General features: G+C 43.4%; 1 protein-coding gene across 1 annotated transcript in view; it reads left to right on the forward strand.

Annotated features, from left to right (window-relative positions):
* The window catches only part of DNAH6 (dynein axonemal heavy chain 6), a 187,537-nt gene that overhangs the window by 50,896 nt on the left and 110,521 nt on the right, over window positions 1-26,120 (forward strand). The window contains exons 31-41 of the mRNA XM_043547288.1: window positions 922-1,089; window positions 1,896-2,044; window positions 2,832-2,939; window positions 4,699-5,254; window positions 7,829-7,948; window positions 8,490-8,672; window positions 9,346-9,489; window positions 15,104-15,325; window positions 17,812-17,959; window positions 21,796-21,953; window positions 25,207-25,338. Of these exons, the coding sequence (XP_043403223.1) occupies window positions 922-1,089; window positions 1,896-2,044; window positions 2,832-2,939; window positions 4,699-5,254; window positions 7,829-7,948; window positions 8,490-8,672; window positions 9,346-9,489; window positions 15,104-15,325; window positions 17,812-17,959; window positions 21,796-21,953; window positions 25,207-25,338 (2,088 nt within the window). The remainder of the gene's footprint in view (window positions 1-921; window positions 1,090-1,895; window positions 2,045-2,831; window positions 2,940-4,698; window positions 5,255-7,828; window positions 7,949-8,489; window positions 8,673-9,345; window positions 9,490-15,103; window positions 15,326-17,811; window positions 17,960-21,795; window positions 21,954-25,206; window positions 25,339-26,120) is intronic.

Consider the following 26,120-nt stretch of genomic DNA (forward strand, 5'->3'; position numbering starts at 1 on the left):
CTGATCCAACCTCTTAAAAAACTCAGTGCCTCTGTCAGCATTTTCAGTTGGTTAGATTACTGTTAGAAATTCTAGCTTTGTTTATTTTATGTGTGGAAACTGTTTCTTTTATTCATTGTTATTAGTTCCAACACCTCAGTGTGGGCTCATGGATCCTACGATGGATCCAAAGGGGAAGAGGTCAGGATTTAGGAGATGTGCCTCTTGCTCTGCTGAATTCTCCTCTTCAGATGCCCGTAGGAGGTGTCTGGCTTAGCTGGGGAAAGAACACTCTCCTTCATGGTGCATGATCAGCAGCAACTTCACCCCAGGATCTCTCAAGGAGCATCAGAGCCAGCTTCAAGCCTTTCTAGTTCAGGAGGCTCTGGGGATTAAATCTCTGGTTCCATAACTGCTGGTTCAGTGAGAACTGAGAGGCCTGCATTGGTCATTAGTCCCTCAGGAAATAAAAAGCAGCCTCAGATCCCACTGAAGGTACTGTCCTCAGTGTCTGAACTGAAAACAAAATGTCCAATACTGAAGGATCCTAAACCAGCAAATCCTAATTCTAGACATGTGGAACCTCAGAGGTGTCTTCCTCTGTTAACAGAGCCAACTGTTTGTGGAAAAGCCCCGCTTTATAACCAGAAATTCCACAAAGCTTTCTGCTGTACTCATGAGAATTTCATATTTATTTCTATTTGTTTCACATTTAAAACCAGGTGTGAAGCCAGTAGTTACATTTGGTTTTTCAAAAGCTTAGAAAGAAAAATGCATTATCCAAGTGTATTCACACTCAGATATAAATGCAAATCACAATTCACTGTCTGTAATCTGTCCCTTTTAAAAAAAAGTCCTAATTTTTTAAAAAAGAATGTGTGATTTTATATTTTGTAGAAATTTAGTATAAAGTATATTGACATTTCATTTTCTTTTAAACAGCTCTCTCGATTTATGTTTGAGGGACGTGAAATAAAGTTGGTTATGACCTGTGTGGCATTCATCACAATGAATCCTGGCTATGCTGGACGAACAGAGCTACCTGACAATCTAAAAGCTCTCTTCAGACCCTTTTCAATGATGGTTCCAAATTATGCCTTGATTGCTGAGGTACCTGTAAATATAGGGATTGTCATATGACCTCTGGTATGCAGGATGTCAGACTAGATAATCACAATGATCCCTTTTGTCCTTAATCTATAATATGTATGATAAACATGTTGCAAGTGTTTATTTGAGGGCAGTGTTACTGTTTAATAGCAATGAACCACAATATTATCATAAGTCTCTGTCTATTCTCGATCTCCCTGGAGTCTTCTCAAATATGCCATTAATGAAGTTATGCTTGTGCATAGATCTCTTTGTAAACTATTTCCGGGAAAGTTGGAGTTTCTTCATAAATCCACTTAGTTAATCCCACACAGCATTCTTCTGTTTGGACATGAAATATATTATGTCTAATGTCTCTCAGAAATATAAGTCCGTAATTTAAAATATTTGCTATACTTTATTACATAGTCTTAAGTGTGAGTCTTTTGGTCCTTTAGGGCTAGACTGTGCAACCCTTCCCTGCACTGGTGAGTATTTACTCACACAAGTATTCCCATTAAAGTAAATGGATCTATTAGTAAATTCTCACCACTGTAAGGCTTGCAGATCTAGCCCTTAATATTTTCCCAAAGTAAACTGATTTAATGCTTTATTTCCTGTAGACAGGAGAAGACTGCATACCCGAGAGTGTTTGTAAAAAACTATAGTTAAAATAAATTAACGCAAAATTATAATATCTCTAATACATATATTAATATGCATACATTCAGTGCCAGTTGAAGACAATGTGAGAGCAGCACTGAGTCCCTAGAAATAAAAAATTCCAGTATTTAATAAAAAATGTAGACATATCTTGTTTACGTTAGGTGATTCTGTATTCTGAAGGATTTGAATCTAGTAAAATTCTTGCAAGGAAGATGACTCAAATGTACAAACTTTGTAGCGAGCAGCTTTCTCAACAAGACCATTATGACTTTGGAATGAGAGCAGTCAAATCTGTATTAGTCATGGCTGGGTAAGTATCCTCATTCTGTGTGAGCTATAACATTAGTATGAATATAATTTTATATACTTAGAAATATTAACAGTTTTTATGTTTTAAATCATGTTTGTGTTAAGAAAGATTCCTTCTGTAATTACCACTATTGTAAATGAAATGTGGATGATCACTGCATGATTTTTACACAATACATTTATACATTAGTGTAATACATGAAAATAGAGAAATTACTTGGTTATAGGGACAATGTAGCCTGGGAGCATAAGGCAGTATATGTATTATTGCATACATTCTGACTGTCTTCATCAGAAATATCTGAAAATGGCTTATTAAACATATGAATTTCAAAAGCTCTACACTTTTTTCTACATTCTAAAAGGAAGACACATTTAGAGGTCCAAAAAAAACCCCCAAACCCAAAACCAAACCCTATTAGTAATCTCTGAAGATAAGTAACAAGCTTGCATGGAACTCGCAGTAGTATTTCTGGATACACTAATTTCTGTTGGTGATGTGATTGGAGTCTGGAAACAATCTTAGCCAGTATTACTGAATTCTGAGGAATAAATAATAGAAACATGGTGAGTAGTCAAAAGTTGGAGTTCAGATATAATAAGTGGATTTTTGAGTTAACACAAAATTTTATCTGGACAGTGTAAGTGAAATGTACTAGAATTCTTAGGGAGTCCTTTTGTGAGAGATTATTTACACAAGTTCACCTACAGTACCCATGAATAATAGTCGGTATAAAAATAGATTGAGTGAAACTGAGACATCTTGTTTGCTTTTTATTAAAATTCAGGTCACTAAAAAGAGAGAACCCAGATCTGAATGAGGAAGTGGTATTAATAAGGGCTTTACGAGATTCTAACCTACCGAAATTTCTTGCAGATGATGCTCTTCTGTTCAGGTAATTTTCTATAATACTAGTTTGTTTTCTTCATCTAGTCATATCACATTTATGTTGGCATAGTGAAACAGAAGACCCAACTTTCTAAGTGTAGTTTAATTTGTATTTTAGGTGGAAACTGTTGCACTTAATGTCTAACACAGTGGTTCTCAACCTAGTTACTATTGTGTTATGTGGGCTGCATCCACACAAGATCTACCAAAAAAAAAAAAAAAAAAAAAAGGCTTAGTATTTGTTATAGGACAGCAATATGATTCAAATCAGTACAGTACCTTTCATTTCAACACTGGAAACCGAGAGCATTTTTAATTAGCAAAATAAGTCAAAACGTTAACTGTTAAAATTAATTAATTTACTGTAAGGGTGGCATGGGATGGTGTATTGCCACCATCACTTCCATAGTGCTGCTGGCGGCGCGGTTGAGCACCTGGAGAGCACAGCTGCGGAGCCTGCCTGCAACGATAAGGAGCCCTGCCCGGTGCGGGGCGCCCCTCCCAGCCAGGGACTGCCTGCCATACACCCAGTCCCCACGCACCCAACTCCCGTGGGACTGTCCACCCCAGCATCCAGACCCCCGCTCCTCCAACACTGGGCTGGCACACGTGCCTGCCCTGCAGACAGGGTGGCCTGTCCAGGGCAGAATGCCACCCCCAGGGATTGCCCCCTTCAGCATCCAGTCCCTCACCCAGGGACTGCCTTCCATGTACCCAGCCCTCCCAAGGACTGCCCCACAACATCAACCTCCCCATCCAGGGACTGTGCCCCAGCTACCAGTCCCCTCACTTAGAATCTGTCCCCCATGCACTGGATGCACCTCCCTCCCTAGCCCCCTGTGGCACTAGGCCCCTGCACCCCCTTCCCTGTGCCTGCTGGTCTCCTACTTCAGCTGCATGGAGCTAAGGCATGCAGCGCACCCTGCCCGCCTGCCACTGCGGTCCTAGTGCCAGAAACCTACTGCAGCCGGGGTCACTGGACCCATGATCCTGCGAGGTGGGGGTGGGGGCTGATGCTGGACCCGATCCTGTGCTACCCCATTTTTTCTCGCACACACATATCCGCTGGGTGTTTAAAGTTAAGCACCTAAATCCCTATATTGGCACCTCAATAAAGCCCCAGTTCAGGAAAGCACTTAAGCATGTGCCTAAGTGCTTTGCCTAAGAGAGGCCTGGTTTGTTTGTTTATTTTGTTTGTTGACAAGTGCTGAGTACCTGTAGCTTCCATTGACACCAGTGGGGGCTGCAGGTTTGCATTGACATCAAGGGGGGCTGCAGTTCTCAGCACCTCTGAAAATTGGGTCACTAGATCAGGTACCTAAAAATAGGTTTAAGTTCTTAACTGTAGGTACTTACATTTGAAAATGTTGGTTTAAGCCCTGGAGCAGCCGTTCTAGCACATTAGGTGATAGCTATATACAAGAGCTGTCCAAGTGAAAACAACAACAAACGAGAATGGATATGGAGGGGAGAGATAGCTCAGTGGTTTGAGCATTGGCCTGTCAAACCCAGGGTTGTGAGTTCAATCCCTGAGGGGGCCAGTTAGGGATCTGGGGCAAAAAATTGGGGATTAGTACTGCTTTGAGCAAGGGTGTTGGACTAGATGACCTCCTGAGGGCCCTTCCAACCCAGATACTCTATGATTCTAAGGAGTATTTCAGTATGAAAATGGATGTTTCTAAATACATCATCCATGTAATTTTTAATTAGTTTAATGTAATTAACAAAAATAAAAAGTGACTTTTTTTTCTTTTTGTCTCCGACAGTGGGATTATTTCTGATCTTTTCCCGGGAGTCATAATCCCAGAACATGACTATGGGATACTACAATCAACAATTATAGATGTCATGCTTGCAAAAGGATTGCAGCCTGAAGCAAGCATGGTTCATAAAGTCATACAGCTCTATGAAACCATGTTAGTAAGGCATGGTGTTATGCTTGTTGGGCCAACAGGAGGTGGAAAAACTACAGTTTACCAAATTTTGGCACAGTCTTTAGGAGTTTTACATGGGGCTGGTGATGAAAACCCTTTTTACCAGCCTGTTAAAACCTATATTCTGAACCCCAAATCAATTACAATGGGTGAATTGTATGGTGAAGTTAATAATTTAACTCTGGAGTGGAAAGATGGCTTGATGGGTCTTAGTGTTCGAGCAGCTGTTAATGACACAACTGAAGATCACAAGTGGATCATCAGTGACGGGCCAGTGGATGCACTGTGGATTGAAAACTTGAACACTGTTTTGGATGATAACAAGATGCTTTGCTTGGCAAACAGTGAAAGAATCAAACTCACACCCTCCATCCATATGGTGTTTGAGGTACTGTAATTTCTTGGAATTTAATATTCGTTGTGATATTCCTGATTTGCTTCACTTAATTTAGGGACTATATTGTTATATTGATAAGATATATGATCTGCAGCTGAATTTATCATAGAATCATAGAATATTAGGGTTGGAAGAAACCTCAGGAGGTCATCTAGTCCAAACCCCTGCTCAAAGCAGGACCAACACCAACTAAATCATCCCAGCCAGGGCTTTGTCAAGCCGGGCCTTAAAAACCTCTAAGGATGGAGGTTCCACCACCTCCCTAGGGAAGCCATTCCAGTGCTTCACCATCCTCCTAGTGAAATAGTTTTTCCTAATATCCAACCTAGACCTCCCCCACTGCAACTTGCTCCTTGTTCTGTCATCTGCCACCACTGAGAACAGTCTAGCTCCATCCTCTTTGGAACCCCCCTTCAGGTAATTGAAGGGTGCTATCAAATCCCTCCTCGCTCTTCTCTTCTGCAGACTAAACAAGACCAGTTCCCTCAGCCTCTACCCATAAGTCATGTGCCCCAGCCCCTAATCATTTTCGTTTCCCTCCGCTGGACTCTCTTCAATTTGTCCACATCCTTTCTGTAGTGGGGGGCCCCAAAATTGGACACAATACTCCAGATATGGCCTCACCAGTGCCGAATAGAGGGGAATAATCACTTCCCTCAATCTGCTGGCAATGCTCCTACTAATACAGTCCAATATGCCATTAGCTTTCTTAGCAACAAGGGCACACTGCTGACTCAGATCCAGCTTCTCATCCACTGTAATCCCCAGGTCCTTTTCTGCAGAACTGCTGCTTATCCAGTCGGTCCCTAGCCTGTAACGGTGCATGGGATTCTTCCTTCCTAAGTGCAGGACTCTGCACTTGTCCTTGTTGAACCTCATCAGATTTCTTTCTGCCCAATCCTCCAATTTGTCTAGGTCATTCTGGACCCTATCCCTACCCTCCAGCATATCTACCCCTCCCCCCAGCTTAGTGGCATCCGTGAACTTGCTGAGGGTGCAATCCATCCCATGATCCAGATCATCAATGAAGATGCTGAACAAAACCAGCCCCAGCACCGACTCCTGGGGCACTCCGCTTGATACTGGCTGCCAACTAGACATGGAGCCGTTGATCACTACCCATTGAGCCCGACAATCTAGCCATATCTGTTTGTTTGTAATTTTTGTCCTGGTCTGTCTCTATTTTTCTCTCTATGGAGGATGAGAATGGGGATTTCTCCAGAATGACTTCTCTTTCACATGTTAGCAATTCAGGGTCAAAGCCAAGGAGTCTTTGCCATCAGGTAATTACCTAGAAGCTAATATTAGACTTGAGTAACTCTTGTTATTTCATTGTATCTCTCTTGGTCACCTGATCACACAATCTTATTTTTACCCAGAAACTGAGTTGCCTTTCTGAGGTAATATCATCATTCATAGATCATAAAAAAAGAGAGCTAGAAAGATTCCTAGCAGATTTCACTGTTTGGAATTTTCTTCTGATATCCTGTCAGGATTAAGTTTCGCCTCATCACCTGATTACCCTCAACAATGTGCCACTCTAAGCAATTCTTTTCCCTCCTTTATGTTTAAACCCTCTGGTTCTTACATCCCACTTAGGTATCGTTTAGCTAGTCTAGATATTTTAGGCCAGATTCATCCCTACTGTACTCCATTGGAATCAGTATTTAGTTGGATGATAAGTATACTGCCGCAACTATTCAGACAGCCATGAAAACAACTAACCAAAGTTAATCAAATTGAAAAGCCTCATTACTGTTGAAAATGCATGCATTCTGGTTGTTGAATATGATCACTGACATGATGATCTGGCTAGATGTAACTGGGAAAATACTACATATTATTAATTATGAGTATTGCATTGGGAGCCTAGCATCAAAGTGTTCAAGAACTCACGGCTATGATTAAATAGAAATAACATCCACTAAAGGTCTGGAAACAGTGAATTCTCCAAGCCAAGAGTGACCTGCACATATTCAAGAAATTGTGCATTAGCTTTCTCTCCAGAGTGGCCAAGGATTTGTGAGGTGTTCACGTTTCTAGCTGTTCTAGAAAAGCTCTCTTGTGTAAAGAATAAATTGAAAGGCAGTTATGAGCGCTCTCCTGATTTGTCATGTCAAAAACCTGATTTAGTTGCTATATTAAATTGTTGACACAGTTTTTCCATGGTTTCCAAACCACTTCACTAGCAGACCTATTTATTGATGCTTAACTAATTTGGTTTTTGGCGTAACTGCTAAGTAAAGCTGTTCCCTGTGTGAATATGATCATAATTTACTCTCTGGTGGATAGTGATGAATCAGCATGCCAAAAAAAGAGAAACTCCTTTACCAGTTATGCATTTTTGTCTTCTGATCGGAATGAGGAAATTGCATATGGAGGGTGGAGATCAAGAAGCTAATGGGGAATAAAAATGAATAAGGTGGTAGATTGCAGTTTGTACTTGAATTGAATGCCTGTCCACAAGTTAACTCAGGGTTAAGGGAATTGGAAATATACCTTCTCTGTTACATGCATTTGAAATATACGGTATAATGTTTTACATGCAATATCCATATACCTCAGGTACAAGATCTGAGGGTTGCCTCACCTGCAACAGTTAGCCGATGTGGAATGGTATACATTGACCCTGAGGAGCTGAAGTGGATCCCATATGTACAGACTTGGATGGCAGGTCTTGCAAAAGTAAGTGTCAGAAAAGTTAGTTTTACGTACTGATGTAACACTTCCAAATCTCCCCCTGAAAGAACTTGTTAGCAACAGATATTTAATATTTAATAAATATCAAGGATTTACACTTTTATTTATTTATTTTAATTAATTAAATAAAATTATTATGAAGAGTAACATTTTAATAAACCAGTAATTATAATTAACTGTAATAAAGTAGGAATCTAAATGTACAAAATATATAAAAATATGCAGAACATGCATCTAAGTGTTTCTCCACTTCATGAAATATTCCAGTTCATTATTTGTCTTCAGTGGAATAAATCATGAGAAGAAGGATTACTCACATGAGTCAGGGTTGCAGGAACACGCCTGTCAGCATAATCCTTCATTTGTATATCTATAATATATAAAAATGTGTTGAGTGTGCATGTGTACAAAATTTATCAGTATATTCTGGATGTCAAGGATGCTGTACAGCTTGTTATTATGATGTGTTCTTTGTTCAAAACAATTTTTTGAAAATGTATTCATAAAAATATTGTTTTCATTTTAGTTAAATGAGGAAGCAAAACAGCATTTGTTTGATCTGTTTTGTCGCTATGTTGATGATGGTCTAAAGTTTGTCAATAAAAAGTGCTCACAAGCTATTCCACAAGTGGACATCAGTAAAGTTACTACGCTTTGTTGTTTACTGGAGTCTTTGCTGTTTGGAAAAGGAGGCCCTGATCTTAAAATGGTATAAGCATTTAACATACTACTATATAATACACTCAAGATATGCAGAAAACACTTACTTACTTACTTACTTACTTACAATTCTGATATAAAATTTAAATGTGGAATAATCACATTTTATGTTCAATAACTTTTGTTTTGTAGCTTGTGTTGTTTGATTTGAAATCATGAAATCTATTAATGATCTGAACTGACTGATATTCAGAAATGATCGTTTCTTTGTTTAGAAGGGCACTGGTATCTTTCTGTTCAGAGGGATGTTAGCTTTTAGACCAATGTTGAAAACTAGTTTTAACTTGAGTAAATTGGAATTTGCATTTAAAAGTGCATTTTAAAATAAAATACTATCAAAATACCTCCCTCCCTGTGGCCCTAGCCCCTTGTACCCCCTTCCCCAAGCCTGCTGGTCTCCTACCTCAGCTGCACGGAGCTCAGTTTGTAGACTTGTGAAGTGTGTTATTCAGAATGACCAGGTGGGCTCATAAGTTGAACATTTTTCATTTTCATTTTTCATTTTTAAATGAATTGGATTGAGAACATGCAGAGCTTAGTCTCCATGAGTATTGTTAGTACTGAATACTAATTCAGCTTTCATGACTGCAGCGCTTTTTTTAAGACACTGATGTAATGAAAAGTAATGTACAAAATGTATGAACTATCTTTCTTCTTTATAGGACCAATCAAAATTAAAAACCATAGTCTGCCAGACTTTTGTTTTCTGCTATTTATGGTCACTGGGTGGAAATTTAATGGAAAACTACTGGGATGTTTTTGATACATTTGTGAGACAACAGTTTGAGGACAATCCTGAAGCCAAGGTAAAGAAACAAGTTGACTCACGGCATTTACAGTAGCTTCTATACATAGGGAGGTAGGGGGATAATGTAACAAGCAGAGGTAGCAGAAAGGATCTTTCCTTCTTAAACCTAAGTCCTAACCATTTGTGGTCATTAAAGATGCTGTGGTACTTTTTTTTTTAAAGACCCAGGGCCTGATTCTTCATTCCTTTGTACTTTGTGCAGTCATTTACACTGATGCAAAGTGAGGACAAAGTGCTACCAAATTAGAAAGGTAGCATTTCACACCTGCTTTGCACTCACACTATACAGGTGTAAATCATGACAGGAGGGGCTAGATTGACAAAGAAATGTAGGAGTGGTGATGTTGGGTGTCACCCTGGTAACTGGGATTCACAAAGCCTGAGTTCGGCACCTAGGCTCCCTATACAATGAATGGGAAGAGAGAGGTGCCTCTCCAGGGGATTCACTAAAGCCAGCAAGCTAGGCGGCTCCTTGCCTAAACCAGCCAATTGAAGAGGCCAAGCTGAGAGGTGTGTGCTAAGCCCCACCACTTTCTCGGAGATAGGTGCTTATGTCCATGCTGCAGGGAGGTGCCTCCCTTTGTTGGGGATTCTTGGCTGCCAACTCTCTTGGGGTGAGGGCCTCTGTGGTTTTTGCAAGAAGCTGGTGGTGAGGGAGAAAAGGAGGGGGAGGATGAATTCTTCATTGTTTTTCCACAGTGGAGCAGCTTGAACAAGAGAGACTTAGGGAGCCCCACCTCAGAGTACCCAATAGGTCAGTAGCTAGGGTACTCACCTGAAAGTTGGCAGAGCCCCGTTCAAATCCCTTCTCCCTTCAGGCAGAATGGGGGTCTCCCACATTCCAGGTGAGTACCCTAACCTCTGGGCTAAAGGTTATATGGGAGGTCATCCTCCTCCCCACTCCCAACCCCCCTGCCTTGTGTATGCTTCCTGATAGGAGCCTGATCTGGTAGGCGAGGTCTGAGCACACTTACTGGATTGGGCCATGCAGACAAATTAGGCAGAGGAACACCTATCTTGCCCTGTTTCTTGTTCAGGGGACTTAGGTGTCTGGACACCTGGCATGGGGTTGCAGTGCGTATGCTCATAAGAATGGCCATACTGGGTCAGACCAATGGTTCATCGAGCCCAGTATCATGTCGTCGAACAGTGAACAATGCCAGGTGCCCCAGAGGGAATGAACAGAACAGGTTATCATCAAGTGATCCATCCCCTGTCGCCCATTCCCAGCTTCTGACAAACAGAGGCTAGGGATACCATCCCTGCCCATCCTGGCTAATAGCCATTGATGGACCTATCTTCCATGAACTTATCTAGTTCTTCTTTGAACCCTCTTATACTCTTGGCCTTCACAACATCCTCTGGCAAAGAGTTCCACCGGTTGACTGTGTGTTGTGTGAAGAAATACTTCCTTTTGTTTTTTTTAAACCTGCTGCCTATTAATTTCGTTTGGTGACCCCTAGTTCTTGTGTTCTGAGAAGGAGTAAATAACACTTCCTTATTTACTTTCTCCACACCAGTCATGATTTTATAGACCTCTATCATATCCCCCCTTGGTCATCTCTTTTCCAAGCTGAAAAGTCCCAATCTTATTAATGTCTCCTCATACAGAAGCCGTTCCATACCCCTAATAATTTTTGTTGCCCTTTTCTGAACCTTTTCCGAACCTTTTCCAATTCCAGTATATCTTTTTTGAGATGGAGCGACCACAGATACAGAAACATAGGTGCCTAGGGAACTTTTACTGCAAAAATTTAGGTTCTGGAGGGTTCAGGGGCAGCTGAGCAGGGGCTTTGTGAATCCCACTCAGGCCTGATTCTGGCATTTAGGCACTTAAAGTGGCAGCTAGGTGCCTAAGTTCTTTTGTGAATGGAGCCCAAGGTGCATGGCAATGGAGAATCATTAATCGTAATGTCCTAAATTCCTCCTGCAGCTTCATTTTTCTTGTTTCTGTTTTGTTAGACAGCTGCCCCCTTCCAACCTAGAAGTGGTGACATCCATGATATACAGTGTATTTTTCTGGATCCTTATCTCTCCCCTAATCCAAGACACTTGGGGTTGTACCTCTTCTCCAGGATATGCAGGAAGCAATTTAGGGCTTGTCTGTCTGGGGATATTAAGGAAAGTTAAGGCGAATCAACTAAAGATGTGAAGTGAATGTGCATAAATTCAAGTGTGTTAACCTCCACGTGGAGGCTCTCGTTCAGGAGTAAAGTGGTTTAGTTCACTCTAACTTAATTCTCCCAACTAAGGCCATTTTGCTTCTGAATGAGAGCAACCATACAGGGAGAGGAGTTAACATGTTTTAACTTATATGCATTGACTCCACAGCTTTAGTTGATTCGCCTTAACTTTTCTGAATGTCTCTATGTTGACATGCCCATAGACTTCTCCATTAAGTCTCCAGGGTTTGGCCATCCCCCAAGCAATCCCTTTCCAAATAACTTCGAAGCCACTTTGGGGTCATTGTTGAGCAGTTCCCTTCTCATTCTGTCCATGGAGGACATTTGAAAACAAACAAAACACAGGATTTTTCTGGGAATGGGCCCACTGGGCTGGCTCCTTGCCTGTGTTTCAGCACTACCCCAAATTGTGGAGCTGGGGAAGCAGGCCAAGCAGATGGTGAGATGGTGCTTCAGCTGTAAGGAGATCTTCTCAGGAGCCACAGAAGAGGAGCTTTGCCAGATTGATACCAGTTCATGGAGCTTTACTCTGCTGAAGGAAGGGGTTCAGAGTGTGGGTGGTTTGCTGGCCTCTCTGCAGCACGCCCATCAGCTGACACTCCTCCGCAGATATCTTCACAAAGGTGGGGCAGTCCTCAATGCCAGCGATCCAGCAAGCAACGCTGCCTTTAATACTTAGAAAAAAGAAAAGGAGGACTTGTGGCACCTTAGAGACTAACAAATTTATTTGAGCATAAGCTTTCGTGAGCTACAGCTCACTTCATCGGATGCATTCAGTGGAAAATACAGTGGGGAGATTTATATACACAGAGAACATGAAACAATGGGTGTTCAGGGGATTCATTGCTGGCACATGATGGCATATATCACATTGGTAGATGCGTAGGTGAACGAGCCTCTGATAGTGTGGCTCATGTAATTAGGCCCTATGATAGTGTCCCCTGAATAGATGTGTGGACACAGCTAGCAACGGGCTTTGTTGCAAGGATAGGTTCCTGGGTTAGTGGTTCTGTTGTGTGGTGTGTGCTTGCTGGTGTGTATTTGCTTCAGGTTGGGGGCTGTCTGTAAGCAAGGACTGGCCTGTCTCCCAAGATCTGTAACAGTGATGGGTCATCCTTCAGGATAGGTTGTAGATCCTTGATGATGCGTTGGAGAGGTTTTAGTTGGGGTCTGAAGGTGATGGCTAGTGGCGTTCTGTTATTTTCTTTGTTGGGCCTGTCCTGTAGTAGGTGACTTCTGGGGACTCTTCTGGCTCTGTCAATCTATTTCTTCACTTCAGCAGGTGGGTATTGTAGTTGTAAGAACGTTTGATAGAGATCTTGTAAGTGTTTGTCTCTGTCTGAGGGGTTGGAACAAATGCGGTTGTATCGTAGAGCTTGGCTGTAGACAATGGATCGTGTGGTGTGGTCTGGATGAAAGCTGGAGGCATGTAGGTAGGCATAGCGGTCGGTAGGTTTCCGGTATAGGGTGGTGTTTATGTGACCATCGCTTACTAGCACTGTATTGTCCAGGAAGTGGATCTTTTGTGTGGACTGGACCAGGCTGAGGTTGATGGTGGGATGGAAATTGTTGAAATCATGGTGGAATTCCTCAAGGGCTTCTTTTCCATGGGTCCAGATGATGAAGATGTCATCAATATAGCGCAAGTAAAGTAGGGGCATTAGGGGCGAGAGCTGAGGAAGCGTTGTTCTAAGTCGTCCATAAAAATGTTGGCATACTATGGGGCCATGCGGGTACCCATAGCAGTGCCGCTGATTTGTAGGTATACATTGTCCCCAACTGTGAAATAGTTATGGGTAAGGACAAAGTCACAAAGTTCAGCCATCAGGTTTGCCGTGACATTATCGGGGATAGTGTTCTTGACGGCTTGTAGTCCATCTTTGTGTGGAATGTTGGTGTAGAGGGCTTCTACATCCAGAGTGCTAGGATGGTGTTTTCAGGAAGATCACCGATGGATTGTAGTTTCCTCAGGAAGACAGTGGTGTCTCGAAGCTAGCTGGGAGTGCTGGTAGCGTAGGGCCTGAGGAGGGAGTCTACATAGCTAGACAATCCTGCTGTCAGGGTGCCAATGCCTGAGATGATGGGGTGTCCAGGATTTCCAGGTTTATGGATCTTGAGTAGCAGATAGAATACCCCTGGTCGGGGTTCCAGGGCTTTGTCTGTGCGGATTTGTTCTTGTGCTTTTTCAGGGAGTTTCTCATAAAAAACCTACCTTCCACACAAACTTCCTCATGGCTGGACTTTACAAAAACTAGACAAGCCATTTAAACACACACACTTTGCTTCGCTACAAAAGAAAAAGGACACTAAACCATCTAAACTACTACATGCCACAAGGGGCCACAAAGCCTGTTGTCAGCTGTGCCCACATATCTATTCAGGGGACGCCACCATAGGGCCTAATCACATCAGCCACACTATCAGAGGCTCGTTCACCCGCACATCTACCAATGTGATATATGCCATCATGTGCCAGCAATGCCCCTCTGCCATGTACGTTGGCCAAACTGGACAGTCTCTACTTAAAAGAATATATGGACACAAATCAGACGTCAAGAATTATAACATTCAAAAACCAGTCGGAGAACACTTCAATCTCTTTGCTCACTCAATTACAGACCTAAAAGTGGCAATCCTTCAACAAAAGAACTTCAAAAACAGACTCCAATGAGAGATTGCTGAATTGGAATTAATTTGCAAACTGGATACAATTAACTTAGGCTTGAATAAAGACTGGGAGTGGATGGGTCATTACACAAAGTAAAACTATTTCCCCATGTTCATTCCACCCCCCAACCCTCAAGCTGTTCCTCACACGTTCTTGTCAACTGCTGGAAATGGCCCACATTGATTATCACTACAAAAGGCTTTTTCCCCCCTGCTCTCCTGCTGGTAATAGCTCACCTTACCTGATCACTCTCGTTACAGTATGGTAACACCCATTGTTTCATGTTCTCTGTGTATATAAATCTCCCTCCTGTATTTTCCACTGAATGCACCCGATGAAGTGAGCTGTAGCTCACGAAAGCTTATGCTCAGATAAATTTGTTAGTCTCTAAAGTGCCACAAGTACTCCTTTTCTTTTTGCGGATACAGACTAACACGGTTGCTACTTTGAAACCTTTAATACTTAGAGTCATTCGATCAATCAAATACTCTTCAGTTTGGTGCCATTTTTCTATGGAACAAGATGAGCATGGTACCTGCATGCTATTCGTGATAAAGAATCACCAAAATATTTAAATGTAAGATTCTGCAATCAGTCTGGGCAATAACCGAATAGAGAACAGCATGGAAAAGATGGAAATTCAGTTACTGGTTTACTACATGTCACTGGAGAATGCAGAGATGTAAAGGCATTTGAATTTTAAGATATAATATTTTTATTATTATTATGAAGTACTGTTTAGGATTATTTTGTCCTTCTAGCTTCCAACCTCTGGAGATCTGTGGAGTGTTTACATGGATTTTGATAATAGACGACTGGATCTCTGGGAGAGGATTATACCTACTTTCAAGTACAGCAGACAAGTGCCATTTTTTGAAATGCTTGTTCCAACCACAGACACTGTGCGTTATGGCTACTTAATGGAAAAGTTGTTAGCCGTCAGACATTCCGTATTGCTCACAGGAATTACTGGGGTCGGCAAGGTAAGAATCCTTTGGATAGCAATAGGGTCACTTGATTAACACTGGAGGGTCACACACTTGGTTGCTTATGTAGGCTGACCTGTACATCCTGCCAGACCCTCACCCCCACTACAGCTGGATCCCTCAACTCCCTCCCCCCACCCCCAACTCTGGTCAGAGTCCACTGATTTGGATGAAAATTGGAAAATTTTGATGTCCACTTAAATCAAACTTTTCCAGTTTTCAGATTGTCAGATTATCTTCCAAATCAGTAGGGGTCTGACCAGAGTGGGGGTGGGGTGCAAGAGGTCCGGTTGGAGAGAGCCTGAGAGGAGCAGGAGAAAGAGGTCCAGCTGGGTGGTGAGGGTGGGGTGACCAGAGTGGGGAGAGGAATCTGCCCTCACTCTCACCCTAACCTTGAGGTCACTGCCTCAACCCTGTATCCAGAGTGACACTGCTCCTTTCCCACATGCCTCTGTAAGATCACTACCTGCATCCCTGTCCAGAGTGACTCTGCTCCCATTCTACAGGCCTCTCTGAGGTCACTGCCTGAGCCCTGTATCCTGATGGGCCAAATGGTGATTTTAGTGGAAATCAGGCTTTTCACCAAAATCAGTAGGGTCTTGCCTGTTGATGCCTAGAATATTCCCTGAAGTTTTAAAATTGATCTGATGTGGTTTTCAAAAGTTGTGGCATTACAGAGAGACAGAGAAAGGGCACCAAGTTGAGTGAAGGGCCTACCTTCACTCAGCCAATGAAAGGAATTACATTTAGTATTAATTAAGACAGGGCTGTTAGGGGAGTGCATTTGGGATGTGGGCAGGGGAACTTCTGAGGGAAAGGGGCAACTGGGATACAGGTTTGGGGATTCCTGAGGGAAGGGGAAAGGAGAGGTGGTTGGGCAGCGGGTTGGTGGGTGGATTCCTAAGATGCAGAAGCTAAACGATTGCTTTACTATCAGTGTTCACCACAGAAGATGTTGGGGAGATGCCAATCCCAGAACTACTCTTTTCCGGTAGCACTGACAATGCGCTATTAAAGATTAAGACATCTAAAGAAAAGGAGCTGGAACAGACAGATAAATTAAAAAGCAAAAAGTCACCTGGTCCAAGTGGTTTTAAGCCAAGAGTTCTGAAGGAATTTAAGAAAAAATTGGCTGAGCAGCTGGCTAAAATATGAAATGTCCCATTAAAATCTGCTGCTGTGCTGGATGATTGGAGGGTAGCGAATGTTGTATCTATATTTTTTTAAAAGGTGTTTGGGATGATCCAAGGAACTGCAGACCAGTAACCTTTACTTTTATATCTGGTACATTGTTTAAAACAACAATTACAAACAGAATTATGACATATTTAGGAAATCATAATACGATAGTGTCTAAACAGCAAGACTTCTGCAAAGGAAAATTGAGCCTCACTGATCTGCTAGAATTCTCCAAAAGTGCCAAAAAACAGTGGATAAAGGAGAACTAATTGTCCTAATTTATTTGGTCTTTGACAAAGTAAGTCCCACAAAAGAAGCTGCTAAAGAAAATAAGGTTTAAGAGTCAAAGTATTGTCATGGATCAGAAACTTGCTAAGAGACAGAAACCAAAGAGTGGAAATAAATGGGCAATTTTTGTTATAGTAAAGGGTTAACATCAGGGTGCTTCAAGATTCCATATTAGGTCCTGTGTTGTTTAATACCTGGTGACAAGTTAGGTGTCCTACCTTGCAGATGATGCAGAATTATTTAGATTAGTCAGAACTAGAGAAGACTAAGGAACTTCATGGGACCTGACCCAGCTCAGTGAATAGGCGACATGATGGCAGATGAAATTCAGTGTTGACAAATGCAAAGTAGTGCTCAGTGGAGGGAATAATTTGAACTACCTTGTGGGCTTCTAAATTAACCTTGTGGACTTCTAAATTAACAAACAGTTTAGGTTAGGGGCCTTGGCATCATTGCATACAGCTCAATGAAGAGCTCTGCTCAGTGTGCAGTAGCAGTCAGAAAAGCAAACACGATGTTAGGATCCACAAGAAGGGAAAATGGAAACTAATAAAAATAAAACTGCAGGCAAGTTATCCTGCAACTGCATACTGTAGCACATACTTTCTCTGAAGCAGCTAGTACTGACCACCGTCAGAGATGGGATACTAAATTAGATGGATGATGGAGCCTGGTTCGATCTAGTATGGTGATTCCTTTGTTCCTAAGCAACAGCCAGGAAACAGTGTAGGAAACAGCAACGGCTCCTGTACTCCTATAGCTGGAGGACAGATTTTGGGGGTACTCACTATGCTCCTATGGAGCTAGAGAGGATCATCAGGGGAGAGGCTGAGAGTGGAAGTAAGATCTGGCCCACTGTTCTACTCATTTGATTAATTTCATTATATTATTTGTTGTAGGACTGTGCAATTTACCAAAGTGATTGCATAATAGAACAATAAAGAGAGGGTGTGTGTGTGTGTGTGCAACTTTGTGTATAAGGCAGTTATTATTACTTATTTTTTTTGTAATTAAAGTCTGTAGTTGCAAGGGGATTGCTAAACCGAATACAAGAAGAAGCAGGCTATGTTCCTGTTTACCTAAACTTCTCTGCTCAGACATCATCTGCTAGGACACAAGAGATTATCGAATCCAAATTAGAAAAGAAAAGAAAAAATATTTTAGGTAATGATTTTTAATTTTATCTATTTGCTTATCTTAATTGCAGTAGTATAAAAATGTGTGTCTGGTATTTTAGTTCAAAGTATGATGTTTCTGAGGGCTAACTTCCAGGAAAATTTATTGTTAAATTGGAATACAAGAAGTGAAGCTTCATTTCTATTAAATGATGTAGTTCTTGCAGTTTTACACTTGAGGGCAGTATTGAAGTACAAAAGCTTTAAAATCTGTTAACAGTTTTTATAATATTGAGTAGTGTGAAAAGTTGTCATATACAATGATTTACAAGGGGATTCTTGAATGATATATTTACATTTTCCACACTAAAAACATCCTTATCTTAGAGTTAAGTTTGCTCAAGTATATTTCTTACAACAAAATTACTAAAAGTAAAAGAAATCAACAACATCCACACCCACCTCAGTTCACACCTTTTCCAACCTCAATTCACAATAACTAAACACAATTATAGAAAGGAAAGGAGGACTTGTGGCACCTTAGAGACTAACCAATTTATTTGAGCATGAGCTTTCGTGAGCTACAGCTCACTTCATCGGATGCATACTGTGGAAATCGCAGAAGACATTATATACACAGACACCATGAAACAATACCTCCTCCCACCCCACTCTCCTGCTGGTAATAGCTTATCTAAAGTGATCATCAAGTTGGGCCATTTCCAGCACAAATCCAGGTTTTCTCACCCTCCGCCCTCCCACAAACAAACTCACTCTCTTGCTGGTAATAGCCCATCCAAAGTGACCACTGTCTTCACAATGCGTATGATAATCAAGGTGGGCCATTTCCTGCAGAAATCCAGGTTCTCTCACCCCCTCACCCCCCTCCAAAAACCACACACACAAACTCACTCTCCTGCTGGTAATAGCCTATCCAAAGTGACCACTCTCCTTACAACCTGCATGAAAATCAAAGTGGGCCATTTCCAGCACAAATCCAGGTTTTCTCACTCCCCCACCCCCATACTCACACAAACTCACTCTCCTGCTGGTAATAGCTCATCCGAAGTGACCACTCCCCCTACAATGTGCATGATAATCAAGGTGGGCCATTTCCAGCACAAATCCAGGTTTTCTCACCCTCCCCCCCCCACACACAAACTCACTCTCCTGCTGGCAATAGCTCATCCAAACTGACCACTCTCCCCACACTGTGCATGACAATCAAGGTGGGCCACTTCCAGCATAAATCCAAGTTTAACCAGAACGTCTGGGGGGGGGGGGGAAGGAAAAAACAAGGGGAAATAGGCTACCTTGCATAATGACTTCTTCCACTCCACAGCAAATTCCCTTTCAGTTTTAAGATGTAACCACCCACAGTGCAAACACCCCCTTCTTTGTAATTATACTCAAATGCACAACCTGAACTCTGACTTTGGATAGATTAAAATACATATGTTTAGTGCCAAATCTGCAATGTATTATTTGTACATGAACATGAAAAAGTATGTGGTCAGATATCAGGTTGTGTGTTTGAGTGTGATTATGGGAAATATGATGTGTACATTGTGGATTCTTAAACTTAACTAAAATACATGAATATTAAAATTATTTCAGTGTAGAATAGAGTTAGAGGAGTAGGGGATGGAAGGAGGCCATGGAACTAGGGAGCTGGGCAGGACATTGGGAGCCATGGAACAGGTCTAGATAGAGAAGTAGGGGTGAGTGTGCAGAAGATGCTGGGGAGTCAACTAGGAGCCCCAATCCCCAGGCCTTCTCCTGAACCCCCTTGCCCTGCACACCTGCCTCCCTGCAATAAACAAAAATTCATGGAGCCCATGACCTGTGTGTGACTTTACTAAAAATAACCAGGGGACAGCACTAGGTAGAGGGGAGGAATAGAATCCCATAGGGGGACGGGGACAGACTGACAGGCTGATCCCCCTGCCATGGCAGGGGGCACAGCCCTGGTTCCATTGGCCTCAGCATGGGGCAGAGCCATTGGAGGTGCACATTCCCCACTCTGGAGCTGACCTCAGCTGCAGGACAGGGGTGTGCAGCCCCAGCTGCAGCCCCCTCCAAGCCCCAGCTGCAGCAGGGGGGAAGGGGGTGTATGGTTCTGGGAAGCTGCGAGGGGGATGCACAGCCCCTGCTGCAGCCCCTGGCGGAAGCTGCAGAACTGAGGCTTGAAGGGGGAGGGGCGCAGCCCCCACTCTGGAGCTGGCCACAGCTGCAGGACAGGGGTGTGCAGCCATGGCCACAGCCAGTGGGGAAGACTGTGCAAGGCCCTGGGAAGTTGTGAGGGGGGCGCATGGCTCCTGTTGCAGTCCAGGCCACGGGGCAGGGGCTGCAGGGTCCTGGTTTCAGCCCCAGTTGCAGGGCAGGGGTGCACAGTGCTGCCTCCAGCCCTGGCTTCAATCCCTGACAGCCAAAGAAGATAGGGAGGTCCAGTAAAGTCACAGAATACATGACTGCCGTGACCTCTGTGACTAAATTGTAATGATAATCCTTGGCTGTTGGAATGTCTGTCTGATAGATTGCCGGCAAACTGCAAAAGGTTTTTCAGAGAGATGAGCTGGCTCCCTAGTGGAGCTGCAGGTTCTACTTCTCAAGCAACTTTCTCGGTAGCTCTCTCCCTTTCCCTACCCCCATGATGTTCATTTATGTGTAATATGGGTTAAGACATGGTGGCAGTAGACAAGGAGGGTGGGAGTCATGCAGCCAATGCTGTCTCAGAAGCAGAGCTTGTAGCTCCACTACAAAGGCAGATTCTCTATCTGCCAGTTTCCTGTGGATCACCAGCTTGTAGACCTGGTCTAATGGATCTAATTTGGTATGTCAGCCTGGGACTTCCAGTGTGGAATGTTTTCACGTTCAAGACAGTCTGTGGGGCATGGATGGCACAGTGGCATCTAGGGTGAGGAGCTACCAAGGGATGAAGCCTTGGAACCAGAGAAAACATGGCAGTGAGCTGTGGAGGCAATGTGTGGGAAAATAAATCCTCCATGAAGATGCAATGCTTCATGGGTCTTCATGGCAAAATATTAAACAGGTTTGTGATGAAGAAGCCCGATAACTGTATTTTGAGTTTTCCCAATAAATTACCATGTTGGGCTTTTTTGTAGGCTGAAGTCCTGTTCGAAATTTGGTATTTTTGATATTGCTACATTAGGGATCCCCAAAAACCATTAAGGTCTCTGGAAAAATTACCAACAGGAGTGATTTAATGTCTTGCAAAGTTGTACAAAGAAGGCTCTAAAGAGTGTGACAAGTACCTAGAAAAAATGAAAATGTGTTCTCCTTGAAATAGACCGTGTTTAAGAATGATTTCTGTGCACAGTTTCACAGAATTTGAATTCACAAAACAATTTAAGTGGGAAACTCAATGCAACCTTAACTGTGGAGCTGCTAAGGCACCTCCATAATGTCTTCTCAGCATTTTGGAGCAAGCCTCCCAGCCCGGATCGACAGACTTGGGCTGGTAGGGCTCAAGCTAGTGCTCTAAAAGTGTCTGTGGAGTCGGCACTTTGAAGTTGTGGCTGCTACAGCTGCCATAGCACTTACTGAAGACTCAGCCTATGTCAAGGGGAGAGCTTCTCTCATTGGCGAAGGTATTCCACCTCAGAGAGGCGGTGGCTGTGTCGAGGGGAGAAGCCCTCCTGGCAACATAGCCCTGTCTACACCACGCATAGGTCAGTATACACATAGATCAGTATAACTAAGTCAGGGATGTGAGTGACGTAGTTACACTGCCATAAATTTGTAGTGTAGACCAGGGCTCAGTGTAAATAGCCTAAGGCTTTATTTTTTGTACTTGGAATTTTTATTTCATAAATGGAAATTACCAGCACTGATTTGTCTGCCTTTTATATTTTTATTTCTTAGGAGCACCAGGAAAAAAAAGAGTTGTTTTGTTTGTGGATGATCTAAACATGCCTAAATTGGATCGGTATGGTTCTCAGCCTCCGATTGAGCTACTTCGGCAGTACCAAGATTTTGGAGGATTCTATGACAGAGAGAAACTATTTTGGAAAGAAATACAGGTCATCCCAGCTTTTAGATTATCTAACTATCCTGTGAATTTGATAAAGTTAATTGTATTCTTTGTGTACGGTTAATATGCTCTAACTCTGCATTGCTTCTAAACATCACTTGGATTTTTTAAATGTACCTTTGTATTCATACTCCAAAGTTTTGAGCTTTGTGTGTGTGTGAGAGATCCTCCAGAACACTTCCATTTTCATCCCTCTGCACTGCCTACCCTTTAGCCCTGTTTAGCATTGACACCCCTTCTGTCCAAGGAGGACACATTTCCCTCTGAAGCCCATTATCACTGCTCCTTGAGGCAATAACATGAGAACAGTGTGAAGTATGTGCTGTTCCTGTAGCTTTCAAGCTTCTTTCAGTCCAGGGAATGAGGGTCTGAGATTTTCTTCTAACAACCCTTGAAGGTGTTGGCGTAGATGTCAGTTTCTGGATTTAGTCCCTCTCTCTGAATAATGACTCTGATACTAACCAGTAAGTATTTCTTCTTTCCTCCCTTGCAATATAGCATAATGCAATATAGCATTCCTCTGCCTTCAGCCACAAGCCAAGAATTTGATGAGAGAGAATTCCATTCCTCAGCTGCCAGAAGTTGACAGTTGGACTTAGGGTTGTTTTTGCAATTGTGGCTAAGTCTTTTGATATGCCTAAACTCCAAATAAACTGAAGAAGGGATTGTCAAAAAAGTGTTAAAACAGATGTTGTTTTAACTTTTTGTTTCAAACACTGTTTTCAAAAGATGAAGAGGCAGCTACCCACTTCTAGAGTTCTACTCTTAGTTTAGTAACTGAGTTGTCATTTGAAACCCAGTGTTTGTGCAGATTATCAAAGCATTTCAGAGCAAAGATTGGACTGTTAAGAAAAATCAGCCAAGACTTTTATACCATTTTTGACCAGTATATAGACTGAAGTCAAGTGTACAGTTTGATGATTGGCTGAATTTCTTCAGATGTCCCAGTCCCAGCACCCAACATCTGTATTGTTCATAGGATAGCAGCAGAAGGTTAGGTTGCCCAGAGCGATTTTGAAATTGGGCAACCTCTTACTATCATTCAGAAAGAAATTTCCTTTCTTCTCACAATGTGTAGCTCCCACCAAAGGATTTCAAGTTTAAGCTGTAGTAATGTGGTAGATATACATACTATATAGGGGTAAACTATGGTATTTAGCCACAAGGCCCCTCCCCATGTTGAAAACTGGACACCTGGGAACTCTATTCAACCAGAACACCTGGTCAAAAAGGGACCCTGGTGTCTCTGGTCAGCACTGCCGTTAAAAGTCTGGTTGGCAGTGCAATTGGGCTAAGGCAGGCTCCTTGTGGCTCTCGGAAGCAGTGACATGTCCCACCTCCGACTCCGAGGCATAGGGGCAGCCAGGGAGCTCCATGTGCTGCCCAAGCACCAGCTCCGCAGCTTCCATTGGTCGGGAACTGTGGCCAATGGGAGCTGTGGAGATGATGCCTGTGGACAGGGCAGTGTGCAGAGCTGCCTGGCCGTGCCTCCACGTAGGAGCTGGAGGGGGGACATGCTGCTGCTTCCGTGAGCTGCCTGAGGTAAGTGCTGCCAGGAGCCTGCACCCCAACCCCCTCCCACGCCCCATCCCCTTGCCCCAGCCCTGATACCCCCTTAGTCCCAGCCTGGAGCCCCCTCCCACATCCCAAACCCCTCATCCCCAGCCCCACCCCAGAGTCCACACCTCCAGCCTGAGCCCTCACCACCCCATGCCCCAGCCCTGATACCCCCTTAGTCCCAGCCTGGAGCCCCCTCCCACATCCCAAACGCCTCATCCCCAGGCCCACCCCAGAGTCCACACCTCCAGCCAGAGCCCTCACCACCCCATGCCCCAGCCCCTTTCCCCAGCCCTGATCCCCTTCCTGCCCTCCGAACCCCTTGGTCCCAGCCCAGAGCCCCCTCCTGCACCCCAAATCCATCATCCCCAGTCCCACACCAGAGCCTGCACCCCCAGCCAGAGCCCTCACCCCCCCTGCACCTCAACCTCCTGCCCCAGCCCAGAGCCCCCTCCCACACCCTGAACCCCTCATTTCTGGCTCCACCGTGGAACCCACATCCCCAGCCCAGAGCCCATATCCCCTCCCACACCCCAACCCCCTGCCTCAGCCTGGAGCCCCCTCCCAGACTCCAAACCCTTCAGCTCCACTTCCCAGCCTGGAGCCCCCTCCTGCACCACAAATCCCTCATCCCCGCCCCACCCCAGAGCCCGCAAACCCCCCCCCCCCAGCATCCCACCCACTGCCTCAGCCCGGAGCCCCCTCCTTCACCCTGAACTCCTCATATCTGGCCCCACACCCACAGCCGGAGCCCTCCTCCCCACCCCACTCCTACTCTAACCCCCTCCCCCTGAGCCAGTCTGGTGAAAATGAGCAAGTGAGTGAAGGTGGGGACAGCGAGTGACCGAGGGAGAGGGGGATGGAGTGAGTCAGGGGTGGGGACTCAGAGAAGGGGCGGGACCTTGGAGGAGGGACGGGGCAGGGCAAGGGTGTTTGGTTTTGTGCGAGTAGAAAGTTGACAACCCTAGTTAAGTTAGTGTGGATCTGTGACACCCTGAGGGAGCATCAGGAAATATCCTGCCACAGAATGCCTCCCAAAGCTCTCTGGGTATGCTGTGGGGAGCATGGTCTACTGTAGCCTTTAAGTGGCTCCAGCATACCTCACTTTGCTGCCAGCCATGGCTCTGTCTACTCTCCAGCCTTCTCCACCCCTTTTTTGGCCCATTGCTCTCAGGAGAGAGCAACACAGTAGCAACCCTTGTGCTCTCCTGAGTGAAGGAGCTGCAATTTTGCATGGGCCTCATTTGGGCCATGCTACAGGAAGGGAGGTTCCTTATTTTCCCCTGCCCTGCGACTGTGTGGTCAGCTGTGAGCAATCAAAACGTAGCCCACAGTGAGAACGCTATAGGATGGGGGACTCCACTACTCTAGTTAATGTCTCTCTTATGTGTGACTGTGTGAGACAAAATATGGGGACTGGGCAGAGTAGGGAAAGAGGAGTAATGAGCTGGCCAGCACTGACCATGTCTCTTTTGGGACATGCTGTTGTGCTTGAAGGACTTTCATAAATGAATTATTTTGAATACCAGTTAAAAAAAAAAGGGATGGGAGAAAATCACATTTGCTTTACCAGGAGCTTGCTAAAGATATGGATACTAAATGTATAAGTAACAGTGTTTGCATAATTAAACAAATTACTGAGTATTCTGTTTGGTGCAAATTGTGCCTGAATTTCCCTTCTGTAGGATGTAACAATTGCATCAGCTTGTGCACCCCCAGGCGGTGGTCGTAATCCAGTAACTCCACGTTTCATAAGACACTTTGCCATGCTGTGCCTTCCAACACCCTCGGAGCACAGCCTTAAACAAATTTTTCAGGTCAGTAGCAACTTCTGCGTGGCCCTAAGGAATCGAAAACATATTCATTTGTGTACTCTGTCATACTGCAATGTGGTCCTATAGTTAAGAGTTTAGGAATATGTGTCACATTGGAACTTTTGCAAATTCTTAAGGTGAATTGAAATTTGATTTTGGAGACTGAGGCTAGATGCACAAAGAGCCTGATCCAAAGCCCTTTGAAGTCAAGAGGCATCTTTCCACTGACTTCAGTGGACTTTGGATCAAGCCCACAGAGCCAGGAAGAAGCATATATTTAAAATTATTAGTCATTAACCTTCTAAGGTATTTTTATTTCAGTTGTGTTCAGTGTCTTTTTCTTTATTTAAATATAACCTTAAATATTTCCTTCTTCTCTTCAGTTTCTGTAAACGTATTACTTTAATTGGCTAAAAATTGTCTAACATTTGTGCATTATTCAATAGCTGCCGTGCATAATTGAACATAAGGATGGATAAATATTGATATTTATTATAGTGCCCTGCTTCTAGGTTATTGGGAACACTCTCATAACTTAATATTTTTCTTAGGAATTTTCCTTTTTATGGGTCCAATCCTGCCACCTTTATGCCCAAGGACAATGGGTCTCTATGTATTCACTGGTTTCCAGTAACTCAGTCAACAGCTTTTTGACAAACAAGTGTCACTTCTCTGTTTATTTTGATAGATCAGATGTTTTTCCTTATATGTTTTTTCATGTACTTGAAGTTTGTTTGTTTTTTTGATTCACCAAAATATTTTCTTAAAAGTCACATTTGTTTGGG

The sequence above is a fragment of the Chelonia mydas genome, chromosome 5, assembly GCF_015237465.2.
Source record: "Chelonia mydas isolate rCheMyd1 chromosome 5, rCheMyd1.pri.v2, whole genome shotgun sequence".
In the NCBI taxonomy this organism is placed as follows: domain Eukaryota; kingdom Metazoa; phylum Chordata; order Testudines; family Cheloniidae; genus Chelonia; species Chelonia mydas.